The 24,475-nt window shown below is 36.0% G+C and overlaps 1 protein-coding gene across 6 annotated transcripts in view; it reads left to right on the top strand.

Moving 5' to 3' along the window:
• The window catches only part of TTC3 (tetratricopeptide repeat domain 3), a 133,364-nt gene that overhangs the window by 40,829 nt on the left and 68,060 nt on the right, over positions 1-24,475 (top strand). For 5 of the 6 annotated variants that reach the window (XM_067545260.1, XM_067545261.1, XM_067545259.1 and 2 more), the window contains 8 exons: positions 2,313-2,375; positions 3,483-3,537; positions 6,229-6,391; positions 6,520-6,568; positions 7,143-7,266; positions 12,795-12,852; positions 20,568-20,628; positions 22,944-23,010. In XM_067545260.1, the coding sequence (XP_067401361.1) occupies positions 2,313-2,375; positions 3,483-3,537; positions 6,229-6,391; positions 6,520-6,568; positions 7,143-7,266; positions 12,795-12,852; positions 20,568-20,628; positions 22,944-23,010 (640 nt within the window). Of the gene's footprint in view, positions 1-2,312; positions 2,376-3,482; positions 3,538-6,228; positions 6,392-6,519; positions 6,569-7,142; positions 7,267-12,794; positions 12,853-16,406; positions 17,682-20,567; positions 20,629-22,943; positions 23,011-24,475 lie in introns of those variants that run through there. The other variant, XM_067545262.1, reaches the window with a different exon arrangement.

The following is a 24,475-nucleotide window of genomic DNA, read 5'->3' as shown; positions in this document are numbered from 1 at the left end:
ATGTGTTCTCCCATCTCACGCCGCTGTTGGCATGAGATGGGGGAAATACATATGTGACCCAAATGGGCACTGCTACCGAAAATCTCTGACTGGCGCAGAGACGCAGACTCACCTAAAGTGGGGCACCCATAGGGCACACATCTCAAAGTACCTCCGTTACTGTACAGGGAGAATAACCTTCTCTTCAGAGTAAATGCTGTTGAGAGTCAAAGCGATCAGGTGTTGCTACTATTACTATTCAGAAAACTCAGTTGTGCTAGGTATATTGTTTTAATTTTTCTGAAGAGCACTTAACATTAGATGTCTACACCAAACAAAGAAACCTAGAAACCATTCCAGTTTTGTTGCATCATGTATCCTTGCAAGAGTCCGAGGCCTCCACACAAGAATTGTATTTTTGTATGCTCATTTTAATAAGGAACTGGGATTCTCAAAGGGGCCCAAGGAAGCTGGGTGGCTAACTCCCACTGAGTTTCAGGAATGGTTTCTTTGATTACTGGAGGAACCTATTTAAGTGCTGTTCAGAAGGCATTCAAATAAGATGCTCCGTGCAATTGAAGTGGGAGTTGGGCACTTAACTCCTTAAATCCCCTTTGGAAATTCCAGCCCCAATCGTTTTGGTATGTCTTCACAAAGCACAACTATAGTTTTACTGTTACATGTTGAGACAGCAGAGAACACCTCCCATAGTTCCCAGTGCTGTGGCTGATAGCAGGGTTTCAGGTATGAGGCATTGCATTGTGAGATGGAAGTACGAGAACTGAAAAAACTTCTGTAACTGCAGTGCTTTTGGGCTCCTATCCATATTAGAGAGAAGCCTTTGTGGATTGTACCAGTTCACTTATCTGAGATGAAGAAACTTTGGTACATGTCAGTTCCTAAAATGGTTAGGACAGTGGTATGGGCAATTAAAACATAGTTCATGTATTGCATGCTCAAGTTGTTACCGGCATTGTTTTCTGCAGCTTTTTCTGATGTGTCCAGCAATTAAAGAGTTAAAGATGCAGCATTGTTGTAAATGCTTGTGGAAACCTAGTCGCTCATAGAACTGAGGGGAGAACTATAGTTATAATCAAAGATGACAAACTTGAGAAAAGTGGGCAGGAAAATTGCTTCCTTGATGTGACAGTGTAGAAGCTAATCTTCTTTCCCACCACTTTGGTACTCTGCTTTCCTCAATAGTTAGGGGCAGTGATAAGTTGTTTGAAAAGTGATGTCTTTATGAAAATTACTATTTTAGTGGAAGATACTTAAATCCTGTGGGCCAGCACTCATCAGTGTTCAGTTTACCCCTTATAACTCTTGCAAATTAGACATTACTATAATTCAGTAATAAAACGTTGCCTACTTCTGTAATAAATTTAAAAAAAAATAGTTGTATTTGAAAGCATGGTGGTAAAGCTTACAACACAAGGCCAGTCTTCCTCTTTGAATCAGATAATTTTGTTAGCTGTCAGTCTGCTGCAACAAAATTCCCAGCTAGCTGGGAGAGTGTTTGGAACAATAGTCAAAATAGAAGACAATATCCTCTTGTTTTCTTTCTTTCTTGAGATTTCCTATGTTAAACAAAGTCCTAGGCAATAGTTCAAGTCACAAATGAGAAATCTGTTTTGCTGTTGTGATGACTTTTGCTTCAAATCCTCTGGATAGCATTGGATTGATCCTGAAGCACAGAGGAAAGTCTACAATTTATGCAAGAGGGTTTGATGGAGTAGTTGTGTTAATGTATTCTTCAGAAACAAGAATAAATTTGCCTAAAAAACATTAATTTCAGCACCAAATAAAGTGGGATATATATTACAGTACAGCTGGCCTTTCTGCACCTCAGGCATTTTTTCTAGCCTGAGAAAGTGAAATTGAGCTAAGAGAAAGTCATGGTAAATATATCCTCTCAAAGCTTTTGAACTTCACTTCAATAAATTCATCAGCGCTGAGCCACAATTTATTTTCGCTAATGCTTTGCTCCTGTTACTCAGGGGAGTAGGGAATGGAGGTGAGGGGTATTTAAACCAGGCTGAAAACAGCTGGGAAAGATCTAGAGGACTGGGGATTGTCAGAATTGACTGAGAGTTCCATACCTTGGCTGAGATTATACCTTTGAAATCAGTGGGACTATTCCGATTAGGACAATTGTGCACATTTGTAAGTGTTTGTAGAATTGGGTCACAGACTTGCACATATTGAGGAAATGAAGTGGTTGGAGAAATTTATTGTGAAAAATTAAAATTGTTTTCCTTCTGATTAGTAACTTTATATTGTTCACAAGTTATATAATTTATTAACTAATACCTTTTTAATGAATTCTTTTTAAGTCCTGAAAACCATCTTCTTTACGGTAACCGGGCTCTCTGTTTTCTTCGCACTGGACAATATGAGTGAGTAAATCTGGGATCTGCAATGCTGAATTTTCCTGTAATTGCAAACTCTGAATTGACAGCATACTTGGTAAAATAGTATTTGAATTCCTTGAATATGCAGTGCTTGGTTTCCTGAAGTAATAATGGCACAGTATAAAGGATACAGGATAAAACTAGTTGTCGTCAGGCAGATTGAAAATGGTTGTAAAAGTGTGAGCTGTGTTGTAATCCCCATTCTTCATTAAGCTTCATATTTGTGTCCTCTTTAACCTTTTATTTTATTGCTGTTTGTCTGTCTGAGCAGAGCCATCTAGCAAATGTGTTATCTTTTGTGTGGTTGGATTTCTGGTCATTTGAAAGGACATACCACAAGGAGAATATGATTGAGAACTTGAAAGATGTAAACATCATCGTTAGAAAAAAAATGTATATTTTGAATAGAGCACCAAATACAAACAAAAGCCTGTAAATATTACAGCTCATCTGATCTTTTCCTCTAACCCTTCCGCCTGCTGCATCGCATCCCCTCTCCTGATGTACGTTGCCCCCACTCTGATCCCCTCCCTTTCCTCAGTGCTCAAACTCTCTTCTCATGCTCCCTTCCCTTGCAGCACAAGCATGCTTTAGTTTCTCCCACCTTAAAAAAACAAAAATCCACTGTAACCCTATTTGCTTCTTAAGCGATTGCCCCCTCTCCTTCATTTCTAAACTAATTGCACTGTCTACTCCTGCTTTCTTGAGTTCCTCTCCTCCTATACCATTTTAGACCCTCTTCAGTCTGGCTTGTTTTCCCTCCTCTGAAATGGTTCCTTACAGCTCTTCTCTACCATGATGGCTACAAAAAAAAACATTGGTTAGGCAGCTGGTGTGCTGTGCTTATTATGCTGACCAATATTGTCTCATTCTCTTTCTTTCTTTCTTTTTCTTTTTTAAGCCCCCCCCCCCCCTCCTTAAGTTTGTTGTCTATAGTCTTACACTTAAATGAAAAGTTATTTTGGGCAGGATCTGGTTTTTTTATGTCTGTAAAGTATCCAACACAGTGAGATCCTGGACTCTAGGTATTACTGCAATACTAATAAATATTTCCTTTTTTTCCCCCCTCCCCCCCCCCCCCCCCCCCCAAAGGAGAGCCCTTGTTGATGGAAAAAAGGCCACTATTTTGAAGCCTAATTGGCCAAAGGTTAGTTTAATATAAATTTGGCAATTCTCTTTATAGTAGAAAGAAAATTGCCTGAGGTGGTCTAAAGACGTGGTTACAGTGCCAGATGCAGTGTATTCTTCACTCCAGTTAGCTCTCATGGAAGTGGAAGGAGCTCAGCTCAGTAATCAGAGTAAACTTTTTTAAAAAAAGATTTAAACGTTAGATTGAAATTGTTTTAAATATTATTGGGTGGTGTTTTTGTATGCATATGGCTGGGGGTAGAGAACATACGGTATGTTTTAAATACTCTGTTGTGATAAATAAAACGTATTCTGTTACGACGTAGGATTATAATAGGCACAGCAAAGCACCTTATAACAACATATGCAGAACAATGAATAAAGTCTCTTTCCCAAAGTTATTAGTCTAAGACATTGATTCTCAATTTATTTACCGTTGTGGACTGCGTATGCAGCTCTCTATGTATTATGTAGATCACATCCACACAATAAATATATATGACCGTATACATCTACCCCCTCCCCCCCAAAAGGGGGGGGGTTAGTTGTTATATAACAGCAATAAGATTCAAATCTATATAGTGTCTTTCATTTCAACACTGGCAAATGTCTACCAAGAGCATTTTAAAATAGCAAAATAAGTCAAAACTAGGGCTGTCGAGTTAAAAATTAATCGCCGTTTCAATTGAACTGTTAAACAAGAATAGAATACCATTCATTTGAACATTTGTGGATGCTTTCAACATTTTCAAATATATTGATTTCAGTTACAACACAGAATACAAAGTGTACAGTATTCATTTTATATTATTTATTATAAATATTTGCACTGTAAAAAAGATTAAAAAACCAGTATTTTTCAATTCACCTCAGACAAGTACGGTAGTGCAATCTTTCGTGAAAGTGCAATTTACAACTGTAGAATTATTTTTTTATTTTTTTTACATAACTGCACTCCAAAACAAAACTGTGTAAAACTTTAGACCCTACAAGTCCACTCAGTCCTACTTCTTGTTCAGCCAATCTCCAAAAGATGGTCTACCCTACAGAGTTTTGTTGACGAAGCAGTGGAAGAGTGTACACACTGAATTGTTCCTTCCACCGATGTAACTCCCCTGGTATGCAAACATAATAAAACCACCTTAGTGAGAGGTGTAGGACTTATGTTGGTGTAGTTAGGGTGACGCAGTATCAGTATAGACACTGCATTCCTTACATCAGCTGTTGGCTGTCATTCTTGTCATTTGACAAGAAGGCACTCCCATGGAGAACTGAGCAGCTGGATCCCACTCCCAACTGGGAGTGGGACAAGAGCCTGGGTGAATGGACCCTGCTCCCAACTAGGACCCCACTCCTGGCTGAGCCAAAATTGACAAAGCTGCCTGACTCCTGTGGGAAGTGTGGGGTGAGTAGCCAGGGTGGCTGGACTCTGCTCCCTGGTAGTGAGAAGCCGCGAGTGGCTTCCCCTGGCTTCTCTTGGTTCCTGGCGAGGAACAGGGAGTGTGTGAGTGGGAGGGGTTATTTCACCAGATGCCTGGAAGTCTGTGGGCCGCAAGGCTCCTGGCAGGGAGCTCCCCACACTGCCCCTTTTAAGTTGGTGGAAGCACTCCTGTTGAGGACACACACTACAGACCAAAAGAGGGTAGTGTGGACATTAGCCACCGCAATAATTTATGCGATGTCTGTAAGTCGACATAACATAGGTGCACTTATCTGATCTTTGTAGCATAGACAAGGCCTGAAACAAACAGGTTTGTTTACATTTATGGGAGGTAATGCTGCCCACTTCTTTATATACAATGTCACTTGAAATTGAGAACAGGTGTTTGCATGACACATTTGTAGCCAGTGTTGCAAGGTATTTATGTGCCAGATATGCTAAACATTTAGATGCCCCTTCATTTTAGCAATCTTAACAATTGGCTGAACAAGAAGTAGCACTAAGTGGACTTTGTTTTGTTTTTGAGTGCACTCGTTAAACATAAATAAAAAAAAATTCTACAGTTGTAAGTTGCACTTTCACAAAAAAGATTGCACTACAGTACTTGGATGAGGTGAACTGAAAAATACTATTTCTTTTGTTTCTTTTTTACAGTGCAAATATTAGTAATAAGAATGATGTAAAGTGAGCACTGTACACTTTGTATTCTGTGTTGTAATTTAAATCATTATATTTGAAAATGTAGAATAACATCCAAAAGTATTTATATAAAAATTAATTTGGTGTTCTATTATTGTTTAACAGTGCAATTAAAACTGATTAATTGAGATTAATTTTTTAATGGAGTTAATTTGTTTTGAGTTAATTGCTTGAGTTAACTGATTGACAGCCCTTGTCAAAATATTAGCTCTGAAAAGTAATTCATTTTACTGTAAGGGTGGCATGGCATAGTGTATTGCCACCTTCACTTCTGCACGGCTGCTGGCAGCATGGCTGAGCGCCTGGAGAGTACAACTGCAGAGCCTGTCTGCAAAGATGGGGCGCTCTGCCTGTTGTGTCGCACCCTTAACCAAGGACAGCCTCCCATGCACCCAGCCCCCCCAAACTCAGGGAATGACTTCCCCATCACTGAATATGTGTTACTGAGGATGTCAAAACTGTAACTTGTTCAGTCTAGTCTACTAAGGTGCTCTTTTGGATGTAGATTAGTATTTTTCTTTTTTGAAAGAATCATCACTTTTAAAAAATTTAAATTGATATTCACATTAGGGTCATTATCGCTTCTGTGAGGCTCTCTCGCTGATGGGGGAACATGAATGGGCGCTAGAAGCTAATGAGAGAGCCCAGGAACTCTGCAGGAATATATCTGAGCGAGTTAAGGATCTTATTCTGCAAAACACAAGGTTAAGGAAGAAAATGGAAGAAATGAAAGGTAGCTTTTATTCTGCCTTAAAGATATTTTCTGAGTTCAACAAAATACCTTAAATCACAACTTTCCTTTCAATTGAATTAACATTTTTCAATTGCTGGATCAGTGCTTTCTGTGTTAAATTTCTATAGGTGTGAAAGCGAGTAAAGACAGAACAAAGACATTTTTTTTTGAGAAAAAGTAAGTTAATCTGATTTATTTTTATTTACAAAAATTAACAATCTAAAGTTAACTTAATGTTTGTTTAAATAGTGCAGAGCACAAAGTTTGCTTGAATTACTACATTATAAACCAACAAGTAAAAATAAAGGAGAAAGAGGCAAGTGTCTGAATCCAGCACTATTTATAGCCTGTTAATCAGAATGAGGGGTAGTCATGGAGGAATGTAGGAAACAGTAATTTAAAAATGTATTTTAGTTGTTTTGTGCTGACTGCTACTAGCTCTAGATTGTTTTCTTCAGTTTTTTAGTTTCTCCATTTTATAAATTGTAAATCTAAAAACTCCTGAAAACATAACTTTCCTTTTATCTTTCCTTGTTGCAGTACTGTAGCTATTAGGGAAGCAATTTGGGAAATGTGTTACATTTAAAGTATGAAAAGACTCTTTTTAGATTCAGCTAAGCCACAGACAAATCCCGAGGGTTAAAACCATATTGAATCCTAGATATATGGAGTAATTGAGCACCAGTGATATACATGTATTAATCATAGATTAATTTTTGGCATCACTAAAAAAACATTTTGTTTTCCTTAGAGAATGTGGTTCTTCACAATCTGATTTATTCACTTCTCAAGAATCTAAAGAAGTGGACAAAGAAAGGAGGAAAATACAAGCAGACTCTAAAGATCACAGATGTCATCAAATACACAATATCAAGGTAACTTTAGTCTTTAAATTGTACTGTTACTGATTAGAAATGGGAACTACCTTATAAGAATCCAAGGACATGCTGTTAACTTTCTTTTGTCTTGAGATAAGAACATGAAACTTCAGGTGCATGTTGGTATGTGAAATGGTGTAGCCTGAAATTTTGCAGTAATTTTAATAATTGTCAATTATGTGCTTTATAAAAGTTGTAGACTTTCTTGATAGACATAGTTTATATTATTGAGCCCTTAGAAACGGTCTTTGGAGCTCTGAAAAACTGAGCTGGCAAAACTTGGCTCCTTACTCACTATCCCAACTTTGATTGCCTTGATGGATATTATCTGGCAGCGTGGTATTTTGTGACCCGTCCGTGCCTAGGGTAGCCACCTGAAAATGCCAAGGTCAGGGCAGGCTGTAAAAGGAAAGCAGATTCTCCCAGCACTGGTGGGTGACACTGAAGTCAGACTTCCCAACCAGCCACAAACAGTGTTTCTGATTCCCCACACTGGTTATCAAGAAGCCAAAATAAAAATATACACAGCCCCCTTTACTGCATTTCAGTCTCTGGCTCCCAATCAGCCTCTAGGTCCAATAAAGAGACCAGTTATTTAAAACTCTATGCTCTTTACCAAAAAGGTTTCTCCTGACCCCAAAGAGTCAGCCACAGTACCAGATCAATATAAGTTTGGATCTTACCCAAAATAGCATGCTGCCAGCCAATCCTTTAGTAACTAAAACTAAAGATTTATTATAAAAAGAAAGAAACAAACTATAAGAGAAGTGTTAAAGGATTAAAGCAATCACATACATACAAATAACTGGAAAGTCCATATATATCAGGTTTCTAGTAGAATTGTGAAGTTTGCAGACTTTTATAGTCCCTTTGATGTACATCCAGTACCTGGATGGGTCTCAGTCCTTTGTTTCACAGCTTCAGTTCAGTTGTAGATGAGTTGATCTAGAGGTAGGCTGGAGACTGAAGACGACTGAAGACAAAATGGATGTGGCACAGCTGCCTTTTATGTCCTTTGGGTTTTGCCTTGCTGCTTGTGGAATTTTACAGGAATAAGATGGATTCCAGGGTCACATGAGTAAGTCCTGGTGACTTATCAGGTATATCTCTGGCTTCTCCCCCTGGGCCCCCTGTACCTATGAATTTTTTTAATGGGCCATTAAGCAGGCTAGTGCTGCAGCCATCCTGTCTGGGGTGTCGCCCAGACACAGCACAATTTGAAATACGGATATATCAACCATATCCATAACTTCCATTACACATTTAACACATGAATATAAACATTATCATCTTACTCAGCATATTGTGGCCTTTCTAACGGTACCTGACATGACATATCTCATATGATTTATTATGATTTTGATATACTGATGTTAAACAATGTAATAAATGTTCCCCCTCCCTCCCTCCCTCCAATCCAGCCAGCTAGACACTTGGACAGATGTGCGATGGAGTTCAAGTGGAAAATTCCAGTTCACACCACTGGAAACAACACTGTTTGTACCTGAGCAGTAAGACCAAACAGTAGATAAATTTTAGAGAATAGATAGGAAAGACTGAAAACCCATCTGTAACAGGACACCTATTACTAACTTCAAAAGATGTAAATCACTGGCAAGTGTATTGTAAATTCCTGGGAAAGCAATACCTTAGTAAAGCATTAGGAATAGGTAATGATGGTTGCAAAGTAAATATCTGCGTTAAGAATTTAGGCCTGGTATACTTCCGTGGGGAAAAACTTGGCAGTGTAGCTGTTCAGTACAAACCTCTAGTGTAGATGGGTGGATTTGTAAAGGTTTAGTTTATCCTGTCTTACAACCAGGATACTCTTGGTTGGAACAAATCATATTACATTAGTGTAAATTGCGTTTACAGTGTTGGAACTACACCACTGGCTACAGGACTGAGATAAACAAGGCCTTATTTGCACAACTTTCATTAGGATCTGAATAAAGTTGCATGCTCAAACTGAATGAAATTAAACAAAAAGCTGTAACTCTTTGAAGGCATTTTTCCCTTTTTAAATTAAACTTTTCTGCCTCTTTCTAGCATTATCTGTTAATAGAAATTAGAAGGTATGCTACATACTAATGGGAGGCATAATGGTTCGTAATGCGGATCTTACAGCAGTGTAAAAATACTTTTACTTATTACTTAAATCTGGAAGAAATTCTGCCTAACAATTTAAAAACAAGGGTGTGGTTAGAAATCAAGCTGACTCATTTACTGAGAAATGAAACCAAATCAGAAGAGCAAAGAGTACTACTAGGAAAATGGAAAGTAAGAATGAGCAATGAATTAATTGGAGTTTAGAAAGTATGAATGAATTAGTTGGAAAAGAGGAAGTACAATACACGGACAAAAGGAGGTTTTGAATATGTAAGTTCTTAACTACTTGTAGGTAGACTGCCTCTTGTGAAAACATGCCACCTGTTGTTGAGCTAGGAACAGCTTCATAAAATAGGTCAGTATAGATAAATACTTTCTGTACTACTGAATAAAAAGGGGACAATATTTTAATGCAGTTTAGATAAAATTAATATGAATTGGAAATTAAATTTAAATGATACATTATAAAAAGGAAACACAAGTGCCTTATGAAACATCCGTTTCCTAGAAAAATGACATGAATGAAAAGAACTAATATAAAAGAGGAGTTTCAATTGTTTGATATGGGTGAGAAACACTATCTTATGTCAGATAATCAGTGTTGCAATAAACTCTTTGACTGTAACAATCTTTTAAATATTATTTAAGTTACTATTCAAAGACTTGGTGTGTCTTTGGAAATTGGAGTTTTTATAGTGTCTCTTGATTATTCTTTGCACATATGTGTGAGAGAGATGTGGCAACATTTTAGTTCTAAGAACTATAACTTTGATTATCTGAGTTATACACATACAAGCTCAGCTATAACGTTGGGTTAATGTAAATTTAAAACTAAATTGCTAGTATTTTTAAAGAAAAAATGGGACAGAAATTAATGGACATTGAAAAAACACTTATCAATGCACAATATGTGCTTATTTTAGTATGAAAGAGGGCCATTCCGAATTGAGGACAATCTACAAGTCAAGCCTAATTTGAACTTTAAATTCAAGTGACTAATTTTTTTTAAAAGCCTTTTAAAAACTTTCTTAGGGCATGATATTTTTTTCATACATAGTTAAATTCCATTTGAGCAGCTAATTTTTTTCTTAAAAAAGTTACAATTTGACTGAAGACAAATATTGGAAAGCAAAAGAGTTGAGGGGAGAAGTCTGGCTGAGTTGTTCAGAATCTTGAATACAGCCTTCATTTTGTTCCGTAGTCTGAGAACAAAGGGGTCACTCACTAATATTCAATAAGTATAGAACAGTACAAATGACATGCGTTCCTTCAAATGCTGCTGTTTGAAAAATAGCCCTCTTGGTTCAGGTTTGAAAAGAATATAAAATATAGCATGACTCTATTTGAAGCAGAAAACTCTCCAACTTTTATAATGTAAACAATATCAAAGAAGGGAAAAAAGCATGAGTGTAGGAGGTAAAGAGCAAACTTTTTATTTGCTTCCTGGATAGGCTTTTTGCAGAAAAAGACCCTTTTTTACTTGGAAGACAAGGGTTCAATATTGGTTTAATGTGCAGAGCTGGAAATTTCTCTGTAAAATAAGGTGCATTATAGAATCCAGTCATAATTGAAAAAGTTTCTTAAACACTGAATGGATAATGAACAATAATGTAATTGAGGAAATTGGAGGGATGATCTCTAGGCTCCCTCATTGTGTTCCGATTGATACCTCATCTACTCTCCACAAATTCAACCCTCTGTGCCTCTTTCCCTTCATCTTCACCCCCCTTGCTCTGAGTCTTGGCTAAGGGTTGTCATACTCAGAACCTTAGATGACGGGTTACTGTCAGAGCAATGCATCTAACTGTTGTGATGCTCAATCTCTTGGGGATCAGTTTCCCCTTCTGCCTTCCCCCTCTTAAATATCACAGAAGCCTTAGAGTGGGCAGAAGAATGAGGGGGAGATGATACCTGAGAGACTGTGAGGAGCACAGCTGTTCTGACAGCTGCCCCGGCCTAAACTTTCATTGCAGAGGTTGAGGGTATGAAGAGGGGAGCAGAAGGACCCCTTGTGGACATTTTAACTTTGATTGGTCTTTACATCTTAACAGTGTCTTCAGTTTTTAAATTTTTTTTTAAAAAACAAGGCAATTTAAACAATAGCACTTTGTTAAAAATGGTTTTATTGCTAAAAGCAAATAAAACCCAAATTTCATCCCTTCCCCAAGCAAATAAATGCTTACCCGCCAAGGTAATACCTACACAACCTTACCTCTGCCCTCTGTGACATACCACATGCATACACTCTCACTCAATTATTGTACCTCCCCCTGGCCTATCATACAGTCAACAGTTACACTACAAACAGAACACGGGCTCTGGGTGCTGTTTTTGTTGTTAGCAAAAGGGAAAATAGAATGTTTGCAATAAAATGTTTCAGGTATTCCTTATGTGGATTCATTTTTCACTAACCTCCTAGAATGTTCTGGATCTTTGTAAAATCTTATGGAACTTTCCAGACTTTCTAAGAACTACACTTTCCTCAAACCTCCTAGAATGCTGTCAGCCGTGCCCTCACGAGTATATAAGGGATTGAGGCAGCGCCAATAAGTCAGTGAGATATAAGAATGAACTGAAGTGAAGTGAGAGCCCAACTGTGATATTGCGACCCTTGTCTTATTGAACTAAAGGAGTAGGATTAACATTCTAAGGCTGTCAACTACAGTAACACTATTTAGTATTGGTCCACCCAGTGTTGGTGCACAGTTCAATTTCTTGATGTTAGTACATTTCAGTTATTCTTAAAATTAAAAAATTTCTATAAGCATAGTTGAAGCAAGATTTTTTTATTTGCTTATGTATGACATGAATAAATACAGATTTACAGATCCTAGCATGCAGATTTATCATATGAGAGGGATAAATCATGCATGCAAATCATGCATCAAAGTCTAGAAATGTGCTACAAATGCAATAAAAAATAAGGTATTCAAAAATTAACTAATGGACAGAGGGGCACCGAAAATGCTCCTTCTCTGGAGCGCCATTTGATCTAGGGGCCGGCTCTGATCCTGACTCTGCAAACTCTTCACATGGGTGGACCATACAGATATGAGGAGCCCCAATGACATTAGTGGGTTTGAGCCCACATGGAACAATCGGTGCCTTAGTTAGCTATCCATACTCTAGTCTAATGTGTTTATAGTGAAGGAGAGCATAAGTGAGTTACTTTTATTCGCCAAAGTTAATCACTTCTAATTTTAATTTTTTAAAAGAAATTTGTCCCTATTTTAGTGCTTTTAACTATTTTAACTATACCATAACCTATTTTAAATATTCTATTTCTTCAGATAATACTATAGTGTAAACATTGTCTGAATTAAGTTTTTGTCTTGTTTCCATCCTTGTCATTGGCACTTAATGTTTATCTAATATATGATTTCTATGAAAAATCTAGTTTGTTTATTTGTTGTTAGGTGACAACTGATGCCATAAGTGCAAAAACTAAAGACTGGTCTTCAATGTTTCCATCAGGTGAGTTAATTTTTAATTGTGCCTAAGTTAAATCTAAAAGTAATGGAAATTTAATAGGGTGTGTGTGTCTTATTTTTCCCTTAAATAACTGCCACAGCCAAGCAAAATTGAAAATACTGTAAGCCAAAACTTCAATAAACTGTCATTTGTCTTATATTTTTCCCCATTACTTGACATACTGGTCTTCTGTTACCCAACTGTGCCTTCCCTGTTTTATTCATTCATTGTTAATTAAATATTATTAATCAGTATGCGTGTGGAATTGAAAGTGAAACTAAACAGGCTGCAGCGTAAATGAGTCAGGCAAGAGGAGCAGGTGATTATCCCTGTTTTTCTTAGTGTGCACATATAAATTTAAGATACATAAGGATTTCAAGATACATAGTTTACTAGTGAATGCCAAAATCAAAGAACCAATTTTAAAAAGAAAAATTGTAATTGGGGAGAAAAAGCATTTAAAGCTGTAAGGGTTTCCATGGTTTTGCCAAAACCCTTGGTTTTTGAGTTTAGACAATATAAAAAGGGTAAGATGCAGTTCAGTGTTTTATGTGGCAAATAACTTTACACACTGAATCACAGCTCCACTAAACTCTTCTCTGTATATTGGATTGAGGCAGGTTACTGAGAGTAATATCAGAACAAAGACTCTGCATATAGGTGGAGGAAAAAGAGAATTTGAGGAATAGATGATGTTCAAGTAACTGTCAGTAGCTGGCTGTTTTGATGTTCAGAAATGTTTCCTCTTATATGTCTTTTGTGGGAAACTAGTTTCCAGTAGGTTTAAATTAGAAGTTAAACAACAAGGAATACACTATAGAGAGCACACAACTCTCTAGTTACTGACCCTATACACCTCGCAGTCAGTATCCATTGCTTATAGATTCCATAATTTTTTGGATAAGAACTTCTCTCTTGCCTCCCCCCCACTCTCCCCAAATCTATCAATAGAGGATCATAAAATTGTTTATCTCCATTTGGGGGGCTTCTGTTTCTGTGGCAAAAATGGAGATTTTAAGTATTTTGGTAATTGTCCTTTTCAAAGAGTCTGCTTTTCCTAAATGTAGTTAAGAATCTTGATTCCTCCTGCTAACAGTTATAGTTAGTTGAGGAGGCATGGGAGTTAGGCTTTGCATTCAGAGCTTGTTCTTGTTTAAAATGGTTGAGTAGCGTCACAAACATTCAAGGCTGCCGAGTGAAGTGTGTATTTACAATCTGAAGGCTTGTTCCTGCAAAGCGTGCTGGGCCCTGTAGCCCAACTAAGCAAAATTTAAGTACATGCTTAAGCACAGATGTAGTAGTCCTGTTGAGACTATACATGCTGAATTGGGGCCAGAGTTACAGAGCACCTCACAAGATTGAACCCTAAAAACAAGTGGATACAACACAAAACAATACATGACAGAACAGGAAGTGTGCAAGAGTGATCTTGTAGTGTGAATGATTCACAGGACAATTAAGCATGTATATAAAGTACTTTGAAGAAAGAAGGTGTTATTTGAAACTGGACAAGTCTAGACAAGTTTGGGTGAAGAGACATGAGGTAGTAGGATTATAGGGAAGAGATGTTAGCCGGCATAGAATTGTGAAGTATTGCAAGGACTTAATGCAGAAAGATCCTGTAAGGGAGTGGAGAGATTTGTGAAGGGGGGAAATAATATGACAGCTGCATTTGGATAGTCTGGAGGGGCAAAATGTGAGCAGCAAGGAGGCCGAGGAGAATTTTCCAATAGATGAGGCAAAAGAGCCCCAAGGCACGAACCTAGATGTATTTGAGAGAAAAGGCTAGCGGGTTTTAAATATGTTGCAGAAGGAATAATGGATCTAGTGAAGGACTGAATGTTTGAGGGAGAGAGAACCCACTAAGGCTAAGCAGATGTAAATAATAACTTTGACTAAAAGGGTTTAATAAAGAACATCGGATACAGGTAAAGAGTAACAAAAAGAACTACGTTTTATTTTTATAACAGGTTTGCAAAGCTGGGCACAACTCCAGAACAAAAAAAATCTATTCTGAAAGGAGCGCACCCCCCTTTCTTTGTTTAACAGTTTATATTCCCTATCCCGGCCGAGAAAATCCCTCCCTTCGTTCCCCATTGGCTGGGTAATAAAAGGTTTACAACTTTCGCGACCGCCTATTACATACATTTTCTTCCACATACTACATATATAGATCCATGTTCATGCTAATAAGCGAATTTTCTATGCAAGGCGTGTGCTAATATTCTATTACCTTCTTAAGCATGCGCCTTTTAACCATAAGAAAAGAGCAAGAGGTAAAGTTTTCTTCAAGCTGACATTCTTTCACTTATCAGATAAGAAAACTTTCCCTCCCTTCTACCCTTGTCTGATAAAATTCCTGAAGCCAGAATTTATGACTAGATAAGTGCTTCTTCCTTCAGCAGAGGGTGAGAGAAAAACTCCCTTTCTTTATCAGAGAGCGAAAGAAAGACAGACTCCCTTTCTTTAGCAGAGGGTTTACCCATTATTTTTCTAAACTAATTTCCTAATATTGGAACCATGAATTCCTTTTCTATTACTACAACTATTTTATTTCTTTTAGACTCTTAACTCTTTCACAGATAATAGGGCTGTGAATTGCTATTCCTTAACTTGAATTTCTTAGAAAATGTGACTAGCTTTTCATTCTGTGCTCTTTGGAATTTTTAGTTTTTGTTTTTTTTGTGATTGTCTCTGATACAAAGTTCCAGAGTGGTAGCGGGGTTAGTCTGTATACACCAAAACCAACAAGAGTTCTGTAGCACTTTAAAGACTAACAAATTTAATTTCAGCAGACATAAGCTTTCGTGGGTTTCAGCCCACTTCCTCAGATGCAGTTGGTAGAAATAATACAGCAAATATTGACATCACATATAGGAGGCAACATATACATATCCAAAGGCATAGACAACAATGGGGTAGGTGGATGAAAGCTGGGTATTTGAGGCCTAATGACAACAATTGAGTAGGAAGTGAGAATGGGTGATCAGAGCCAATTCTTGTAATGAGACATCCATTCCAAATCCCTGTTTAAACCCAGTTTGAATGTGTCAAGTTTGCAGATAATTTCTAACTCAGCAGTTTCTCTTTGAAGTCTGTTTTTGGAGGGTTTTTTTGTAGAAGTATAGCAACTTTCAGGTCAGCGACATAGTGTCCTGGGAGATTGAAGTGTTCTCTGACTGGTTTATGGATGTTGTTTTTTATGTCTAATTTGTGTCCATTTATCCTTTAGTGAAGTGATAGTCCAGTTTGGCCAATTGTAGCCTATAGAACTAGCCTGCTTGCTTGCATTATTATTATTAGAGATATTTTTCATATATATTTTGATATGATTGTGCAATTCAATAATAAAATTAGATATTTTATTCAGCTGTAATGCAAGGTACCTTCCAGGCCACATCCTGGATGACAGCTACCGTTATTATATATATATTCAACCTTTGGCTTAGCTAAATGTAGAATAGGATAAGACATATATGGTCATAACCTTTACCCTAGACAAGTCAAGTCAACCTTTGGCTTAGATAAGTATCAGTGTAGGACAGGATAGGACATATATGGTTATAACCTTTACCCTAGACAAGTCAAGAGACATTAAAAGGGGAAGGGGCTGTCCCGGTTACCAAGAAACTTTACAAGAACACCACAGAACCCACAATAAGCTAGAAATAACAAAGGTGAGATAAAAGACCACCTGGAGAAGGATGTGGATACGTCAATAATACGTACGAACCTAGTAGCCAATAGATAATATGTACCCCAAAAGTTTGAAGGTGGAAAGGCCAAGTATGGGCCTGGATGAAGGACACATATTCTTGGGGGTATAAGTAAGATCAAATCCAGCTCATCGGGGCAGTCGACTGTCAGCTATCCCTGCTTGAAGTTTATTTAGTGTTAAGATTCATTCTTTATTTTATATTCTTAAAGTTGTAATGTTAGTCTTAGCTTATAGCTCTTAGCTTTGAAGCAGCTCTTATTCCACTCAACTCCAACTTGAGAAATTAGACATCTCTTTCAACCAAGTCCAGGAAGGGTGTGAGTATACTAGTTTAAAGCATATCCTAGATATATCTATCAAATAAGTCTTTACCTTTAAGATTGTATTAATCCATTATCCATTTGATTATTCATTTTATTGTCTCTATATCAGTCATTTGTTTATTTTGTGTTATTTTAATAAATTTATAAAATTATACAAATACTGGTTATCACTGGAATTCTTCCTGTGTTGTACCCGGTGTACATGGCATTGTACATGTACAATGTACATGGCAGAGGGGCATTGCTGGCACATGATGGCATATATAACATTAGTGGATGTGCAGGTGAATGAGCTCCTTTTGGTGCGATATTTGTGATTTCCACTTCATGCATCTGACGAAGTGGGTTGCAGCTCATGAAAGCTTATGCCTGCAGAAATTTGTTAGTCTTTAAGGTGCTACAGGACTCTCGTTGTTTTTTCTCTGGTACAAGATATTCTTTGTGTTAATACTGGTGTTGGAGGAAATACTTAGTTTGACCTTGATTTGGGAGGAGGAGTTATGCTGTGCGTGTCTAGTTGCTACAGATTTTAGGTGGGTGAAGGGAGTGAGTATTCTTTTCCTGGTTCTTTTGTTCAGTAAAGTACTGTGGTTTGTGGGAGATTTTATATAAGACCCTGGTGACTCCCTTTCTTTTTAATTTGCATTTGGTTTCTTTTCCTTTCAGTTTGATTTACATGTATTATTTTTTTGAGTGTGTTTGTTTTTCAGTAGTATATATTTGTTCGTTGCTAATGGCACTTCCTGTGAGAGTTAGTGTTACTTCTGGTAAAGCTTTAAAGTGTTTCAGGGGTAAGTGCTTTTCATTTAGTTTTGAATAACTTCTTCTGTATGGGTATTTTAAGTAAACTTCAGCAGAGGTTTTTTTTGTAGTTTTGCTTTTTAAGAGCAAATGGAGATTATAAATAAGTACTTATATTTGGAGATAAGCAATGCTTGATCTGGGTGATCAGTGGGAGGGTAGGCTTACATTACACAAAGGAACAAGTCTTTTTCCTTTAAATTCTTGTCTTTTATACCTTTAAATATGAAATGCATGGGGGTAAAATAGAAACATACAGATTGGAATGGGTTTTCCCCCTTTTTTGGATTTAAGTTTGTGTTGTACTTAATATTGCCGTGTTCTTTTCTTTATATGCTTTTTAAACATTAGAAGAAGATGGGTCATTACATAATAATTAGGGCAATTTGCATGACAAAGATACAAAAACTTCTTTTAATGAGGTTTTGATTATGTTTTTTAATGTTTGCTTGAGTGCAATATCAGTTCCTTAAAAGAAAACTCCAGTGTAATAATGAAAAGAAAATTTAATCTGTACATCTAAATGTTAAAATGATATACTTAAAACACTAGGTCTCAGACAGGTCCTTGCTTGCTAGCTTCCCATAAGCTACAAATATGAGGAAACGTTTATGTATTATCATTTATAAATGTCACCATCAGTACATTTTTGAATCTGCGCAGTGCAGAACTCCAACAGACATCTTAACCTTGGGCTCCTATTTTTTGAAAAGGTTGGTTTGTTTATTTTTAAAAAGTTCTTAATTACTTTGTTAATATATTGAAAGTCTAAATAACTTTTCATTGTTAAAACTGAGGTAATTTTTGTTTTGAAGTGACAAAGATTTTATGCCACTAAGAAGTTTTTAATAAAAATAAAAGTTTAGTCCCAGATGCTGCAAATACTTATGCATATGTTTACTTTTAAGTATCTGAGTAGTTCTATAGGACTATTCATGTGAGTACACCTGTTTAAGTGTTTGTGGGATCAGGTCTTAATTTTCATTGTTTTTACCTATAGCATTTGTATTACATTCATATAAAAGATGCTGCTAATGTATAATATATTGATTTTACATTTTCATCTAAAGTTGCAGCAGCACATATTTTCCAATTAGTTTTACAGAGCCTCAGCCTAATTTAAATTAGGGATTTTAAAAAAAGTTCCTCCTGGAGTACTTAATTGAGTCCGAATGAGATATTTCCTTGCATTTGCTAAGCCTTGCATGCAGTTGTGATTGATTAGCATCTTTTAAGGAGAAAATCCTGATTTTTCATAACTTAGCACGTCATGAAATACCCTGGCAAAATCCAGCACTCATCAAATCTATAACTGAACATTGCCAACTGTTAATTGTCTATTTAGGAGTTCCAAAATATCATTTTGCTTACACAGATAATCAGACCTTCTGATCATGGACTGGTGAAAGGTTGACCAGCAATAAAATAAAAGAAATAAATAAAAATAAAAATGTTTTAAAAATTGAATTTGGGCTTAACTATAAACACACATTCAAACATCCAATCTTACATTTCATTTCCTTCCATCTCCAGGCAAGCAAGTGAGCAAAAAATCCTTTTCCAATCAGTGACGTCACTTCTTATTTTCAGGGGACCACAGTAGAAATCAAAATGCTTTTAAAACTTTCTTCATTTTGTTGCAGACTTGGTGTTTTAAATTATCACAGTAACCCACCAACTGAGTAATCATCAAAATATTAAAATATGTAAAGTACTAGAATTAGTCACTGTTTTAGTTCAGTCACTTACCTAACTGACTCCAGTGCAGGTATTCTCAGTGGACATTTGTTTAATAAATTCTTCTCAGAGTTAGAATTTATCCAGTACCACCTCACAGATTACTTGGTTTCTCAGATATGGGGTCAGCAATGATGTGTTCAAAAATAACTCGTTTGTGGCTATTGAACCTCTGAATGTTTCAGGCATTTGCCCATTTTACAGCCCCAGCGTTTAATATTTGTCTGAGTCAAAGGTCTGCAGTCCTGAAACTAATCTAGGCCAAAATTTATAAAAGTAAGTAGTATTTTTGGGAGCCCAATTTGAGGCCTCTTAAGGGTGGTTAATTTTCAGAAGGTTGCTGTTTAACACTTGTATGTCCCCTTATGGTATCTCAAGTTGGGTACCCAAAATCATTTATCACTTTTTAAAAAATTGACATTAATCTGTGGTGGAATAATGATGATTTTACAGAAGAAAAAATAGATTTCTTTTACAGTTGCCTGATATGATGTAATAGAGAGGAAAAAACTGTCATGAATTTTCCTCCCCTGTGGAACATTACAGTATGGACTGACTGACATAAGTAGAGAAAAAGACTTATTTAGATTGGTTATTCTGGAGTGTTTCTTCTCTCCATTTCTTTTCCCTCTCTATGTAGAGCCAGTAGTTTGAACTGAATGAATCTTTCAGCAAGGTGTTCTTTAAGTACTGTGGCTAAATACAGCAAATTGAAATTATAATATGTTATCATATAAGGCTCAAACTGATATTTTAATCCTTTAAAAAAAATTAGACCATGTTAACTGGAATTTTTCAAAATGAAAAGTTTTGGCTTGTTGCTGATACCTTCTTATAATATGTCATAATTTTTTAAAATGTTCCTTTTAACTATTGTAAGGGTTTTTCTGCTTAACTATAAGGGTCTTCTAGCAAAGGAGAAATTGTACACAAAATGGTGCCAAATTTCCAAAGAAAACCAATTGGATAAAGAAAAGTGATAATTTTATTAACTTATTTCAGTTACATTAATGTAAAATATTATTTGTAACTATTGGAGGTACAGAATTTTCAGACAAAACGTGATTTTTTTTTGAATTGGTATCCTTTTAAGTGAATGTTGTCTTCAGTTGGTTCAAAACGATATTTTTATGTAACAGGACAGAATTATCAAAATAAAGGAAAACCAAAGAACAAAACCAGTGATTCTGAAAAGACGAGGTAAGAAGTAGATATTTTATCATTTGAGTCCCTTTGCGTACTGAAAACCTTTGGAACAACATTAATTAAACTTTCACTGCTCCTATTTTTATATACTCTTGGAAGGACAAATTTTCACATGAGGAAAGCATTCAGATATATTGGATAAAAATTCCCATTGATGTTTTGGAGATTAACATTTTGTGCACTCCTTGCTAATAACTAAGCTATTCATATATATATATATATATATATATATATATATATTTTAAAAGTGCTTGACGAGTAAAGGCTGCTCTCACCTTCTTTTGATTCTGTGTAGAAGTCTGTAATGTTGAATTTGACATCACAGTTGTTTTAATAACAATAGATGTTGTCATAAAGACAAGGTTATGATTTCCTTGAAGGATCAAGAAGACAAAACTAAACTGTAGAAGGAAAGACCCATGATTAAAAATTAGATCTTCAATGACAAATGGAACACAGAAAAACAGGACTAAATAAACATTGTAATATGTAAATGTTCTCACGGCTAAATTTGCTCAAGATTTCTCCTTCAACAGTTTTTCTCTACTAGACTTACTCTAACTGGTATCTAAAATCATGTCCCAAAAATTATTTGTAAGTATGTGAATGCTCTAAATAAGTTTCCTACTTCACTAAGCTTAGAAGTTTTAAAAAAAATAAATAAATGGGCAAAAAAGCAAATAATAGCAGAATTGGTAATCATAACACATTGTTATAGGTTCAAAAGTATTGAGACGCTATAGTGTTACAATCACCAGAGAAATGCCTATAAGGTAAATGTCTAAAAATAATGTGTATGTGAGAGAATGCAAATCGCTGCTTATACAACCATCTTTTATTTTCATAACTCTTTACTTCTGCTGAGGGTGTTTCTTGATTACAGTAAAGGCATTACTGAAATTAAGATGAGCCTCTAGTTATTACAGTAGATCTTACCTTGAAAATAGTTATCATAAAGGTAGTAAAATAATTATTAAAACTTCTAGGAATGGTGCATAGGCCATAACATTTTTTTTAAATTTGTATTAAGGCTATCTGTCATTTTTATCTCTGAGATAATTAGATGTGTGATCAAAGATAGCTATTCAGCAATCCTTTGATAGAGAATTGTGTCTAATTAGAATTTTTTCGGTTTGCTTTTCAGCTGTAACATTATCACTGTAGTTACAATTTATTATGAGTTCTTAGTTGGTAAAATGAGTTGCATGCTACCGGTGGCTGAATACATAATCTGTCATTCTCACAGACTGAAATAAACTGTTATGTAACGGTTGTGTAATTGGGGCATAATTTGGCCTGTAGAATCTTTTAGTTGTGTATTGAAAGGGAAATAATATTGGTTTGATTTCAAGACCAAGAACAGCTGGAAGCAACAGAAAACCTTTTACTTGTAAGCCAAACAAATTTAATATGGAATCAGTGAGACACCAAAGTATGAAACCCTACCAGGCCATTTTAAAGTCACTTTTCAGAGCTGAACTGCACTTTGATTGAGTTTACAGTCCAGACAGCTGACTAAATTTCTTTAATTACTACATCTGTCATGGAGAGGCTGCACTGTTGTTTGAAGTTTTGGTATTGTTCAAAGGCCATTTTCAGTTTTATAAATAAATGTGTACTTTGAAAATTCTTGATAAGAAAATGTATTGATGCCATTGCTCAATCACACTCCATTTTTATATTTCTGGGTCTGTTGCTCTGATAAGTCCATGGAGCTCGCCATAACAGTGAACATGTTTTTGGGCAGTCTAAGATAATGTGGATCCATCAGTGAATTAAAGTTTACCCACACCAGCATAACTTGGGTCATATCCTTTTCAAGGTCCCCTCACATTTGTTCCACTGTATACGACAGAGAGATTCCTTCCTAGAAATCTCCAGTTTTTTAGCACACAATCTTTAGGTCACTTCCCATGTGTTGGGTGCCTGCTGCCCTTGAACATGGGACACAGATGAATGTATAATCAGATGTCTTTACCAAATGGGAGCATGCTTCTCAGCACGAGTAGACAGACCTGTGTTAGCTATGCTCAAGTGCACTAAAAATAACAGAGTGACTCAGGCAGCTAGTCTGATCCCCGTCCTTGATGCTGCACTCACACTGTTATTTTTGTTAGCTTGAGCAGAGCTAGTGCATATCTGTCTACCTGCACTGGGAAGTGCCGTCCCAGCTGCTGTGCAGGCATACCCCATGTGGCTACATAAGCAAAGGAATTTCTCCATCCTCTGAAGAATGGAGTATATAAAATGTACATGTACAAATTCCTATTTAAAAATTGCACTGATGCTAATACTGTCTTTAATTGTAGAGATCATGAGAGTGTGAAGATCGATTCTAAAAACATCCAGGATAATCTTTGTAGTGCTATCCAACAGGTAAATGAAGGAAACAATTAAAATGCTAGGATCTTAGTTGAAAAAACTTCTTTCATGTCTCTGTTTGAATAAACCGTGTTATCTTGAACATTTATTAAGTATTAAAAAATTCAACAAAGGCATTTAGTGAACATGTTAAGGCAGCCCAGGGGTTAAGTACATATCTATTAGACGAGCATAAACTTCTGAACAGGGGTGGCACAGTTGACCAAATAGAACATCATCAGCCCCTAAATTCTGCTGCAATGTTATTTTGTTCTGTTGCTAATCAAGTGCAGATTAGGACGTTTTTATGGAAGTATACAATTTAGTAAGCATCAGCTTTGGAAAAGTACTTCTTAGGTGAGCATCTTTAAAAATATTATATATTACATCCCACAGAAGCTGTCCAGTGATACTCTAAAAATATCAAAACTTGAGAGACACTCAACCATTTTTAAGGATGCTGGAATGATTGTCTTTGGGTCATGAGTCCTCAAAGACGTTATGTCACCAATTTACAGGAAATTCAATACAAGAGCCACATAATAAAAACAACATAAACTGACAACCATCACTCAAACATCAGGAAAATAAATATAAGTTCAGATTTATGACAGATTTCACCATCAGCATTCTATGCATTCTATCCTCAGAGCAGATGAATGTTCTTATTCTTTTTGCAAATAAGGCAATTATAGTAACCTTTATTTTCGAATTTAGCTGTGGTTCTTGCAGCTTGTCTTCTGAAATCTGAATTTTGATGTAAGAAAATTAATCTAAAAATCATCAAGAGAAAACTTTTGACATTTAAAATGTTCTGTAAGGCCCCTGTGTTTGACACACATTATTTTCATCACAGAATGAGAAGATGTTAACATGGATTTGACCAAATCATATTTCTACTTTGAAATTTCACTTCAGTGGTACCAATAGGACTAGTTAAATTTGGCTTTCGTTTTCACTTCATTCAAATTTTTAATGTTTGGGTAAAAGCATTAATATTTAGAGAATTACATCAAACATTACAATCATAATTTTTTAATTTCTACTTTAAAAAAACCCTGAAAATAAACCATTAAGTTCTCAAAACTAATTTTAGGCATGACTTAAGAGATCATTACAGTATATGTAATGATAAGTTTCTTTAATGTTCAGTTTGTCATAACATTAATGTTTTAAATTGGTTTATTTGGATTTATATAATTAGGAAAAAGGGGACACATTGATACCCTCTAGCACCCTTGACAAAACTTAAAAATACACCAAAATAATAACCGGCATAATGAAAATACAGCAGTATATAATTCAATATAATGCACTATCATCAAATCAAGCAGGTTAGAATCTCAAGTCACTCTCCCCTGTCCAAAATTTTCCCACTCTTATAATTCCTTCCCCTTCTCTACCTTCATGTGCCTGGAGAGACAATGTGCTTGAATCATAATTTTTTATATTTAAATTATTTCATATCATAAGAGAAAAT

Source organism: Emydura macquarii, unplaced genomic scaffold (genome assembly GCF_026122565.2).
Source record: "Emydura macquarii macquarii isolate MOO-44397 ecotype Brisbane River unplaced genomic scaffold, CSIRO-AGI_Emac_v2 contig_1043, whole genome shotgun sequence".
NCBI lineage: Eukaryota > Metazoa > Chordata > Testudines > Chelidae > Emydura > Emydura macquarii.
This window is presented reverse-complemented; position numbering and strand designations above follow the sequence as displayed.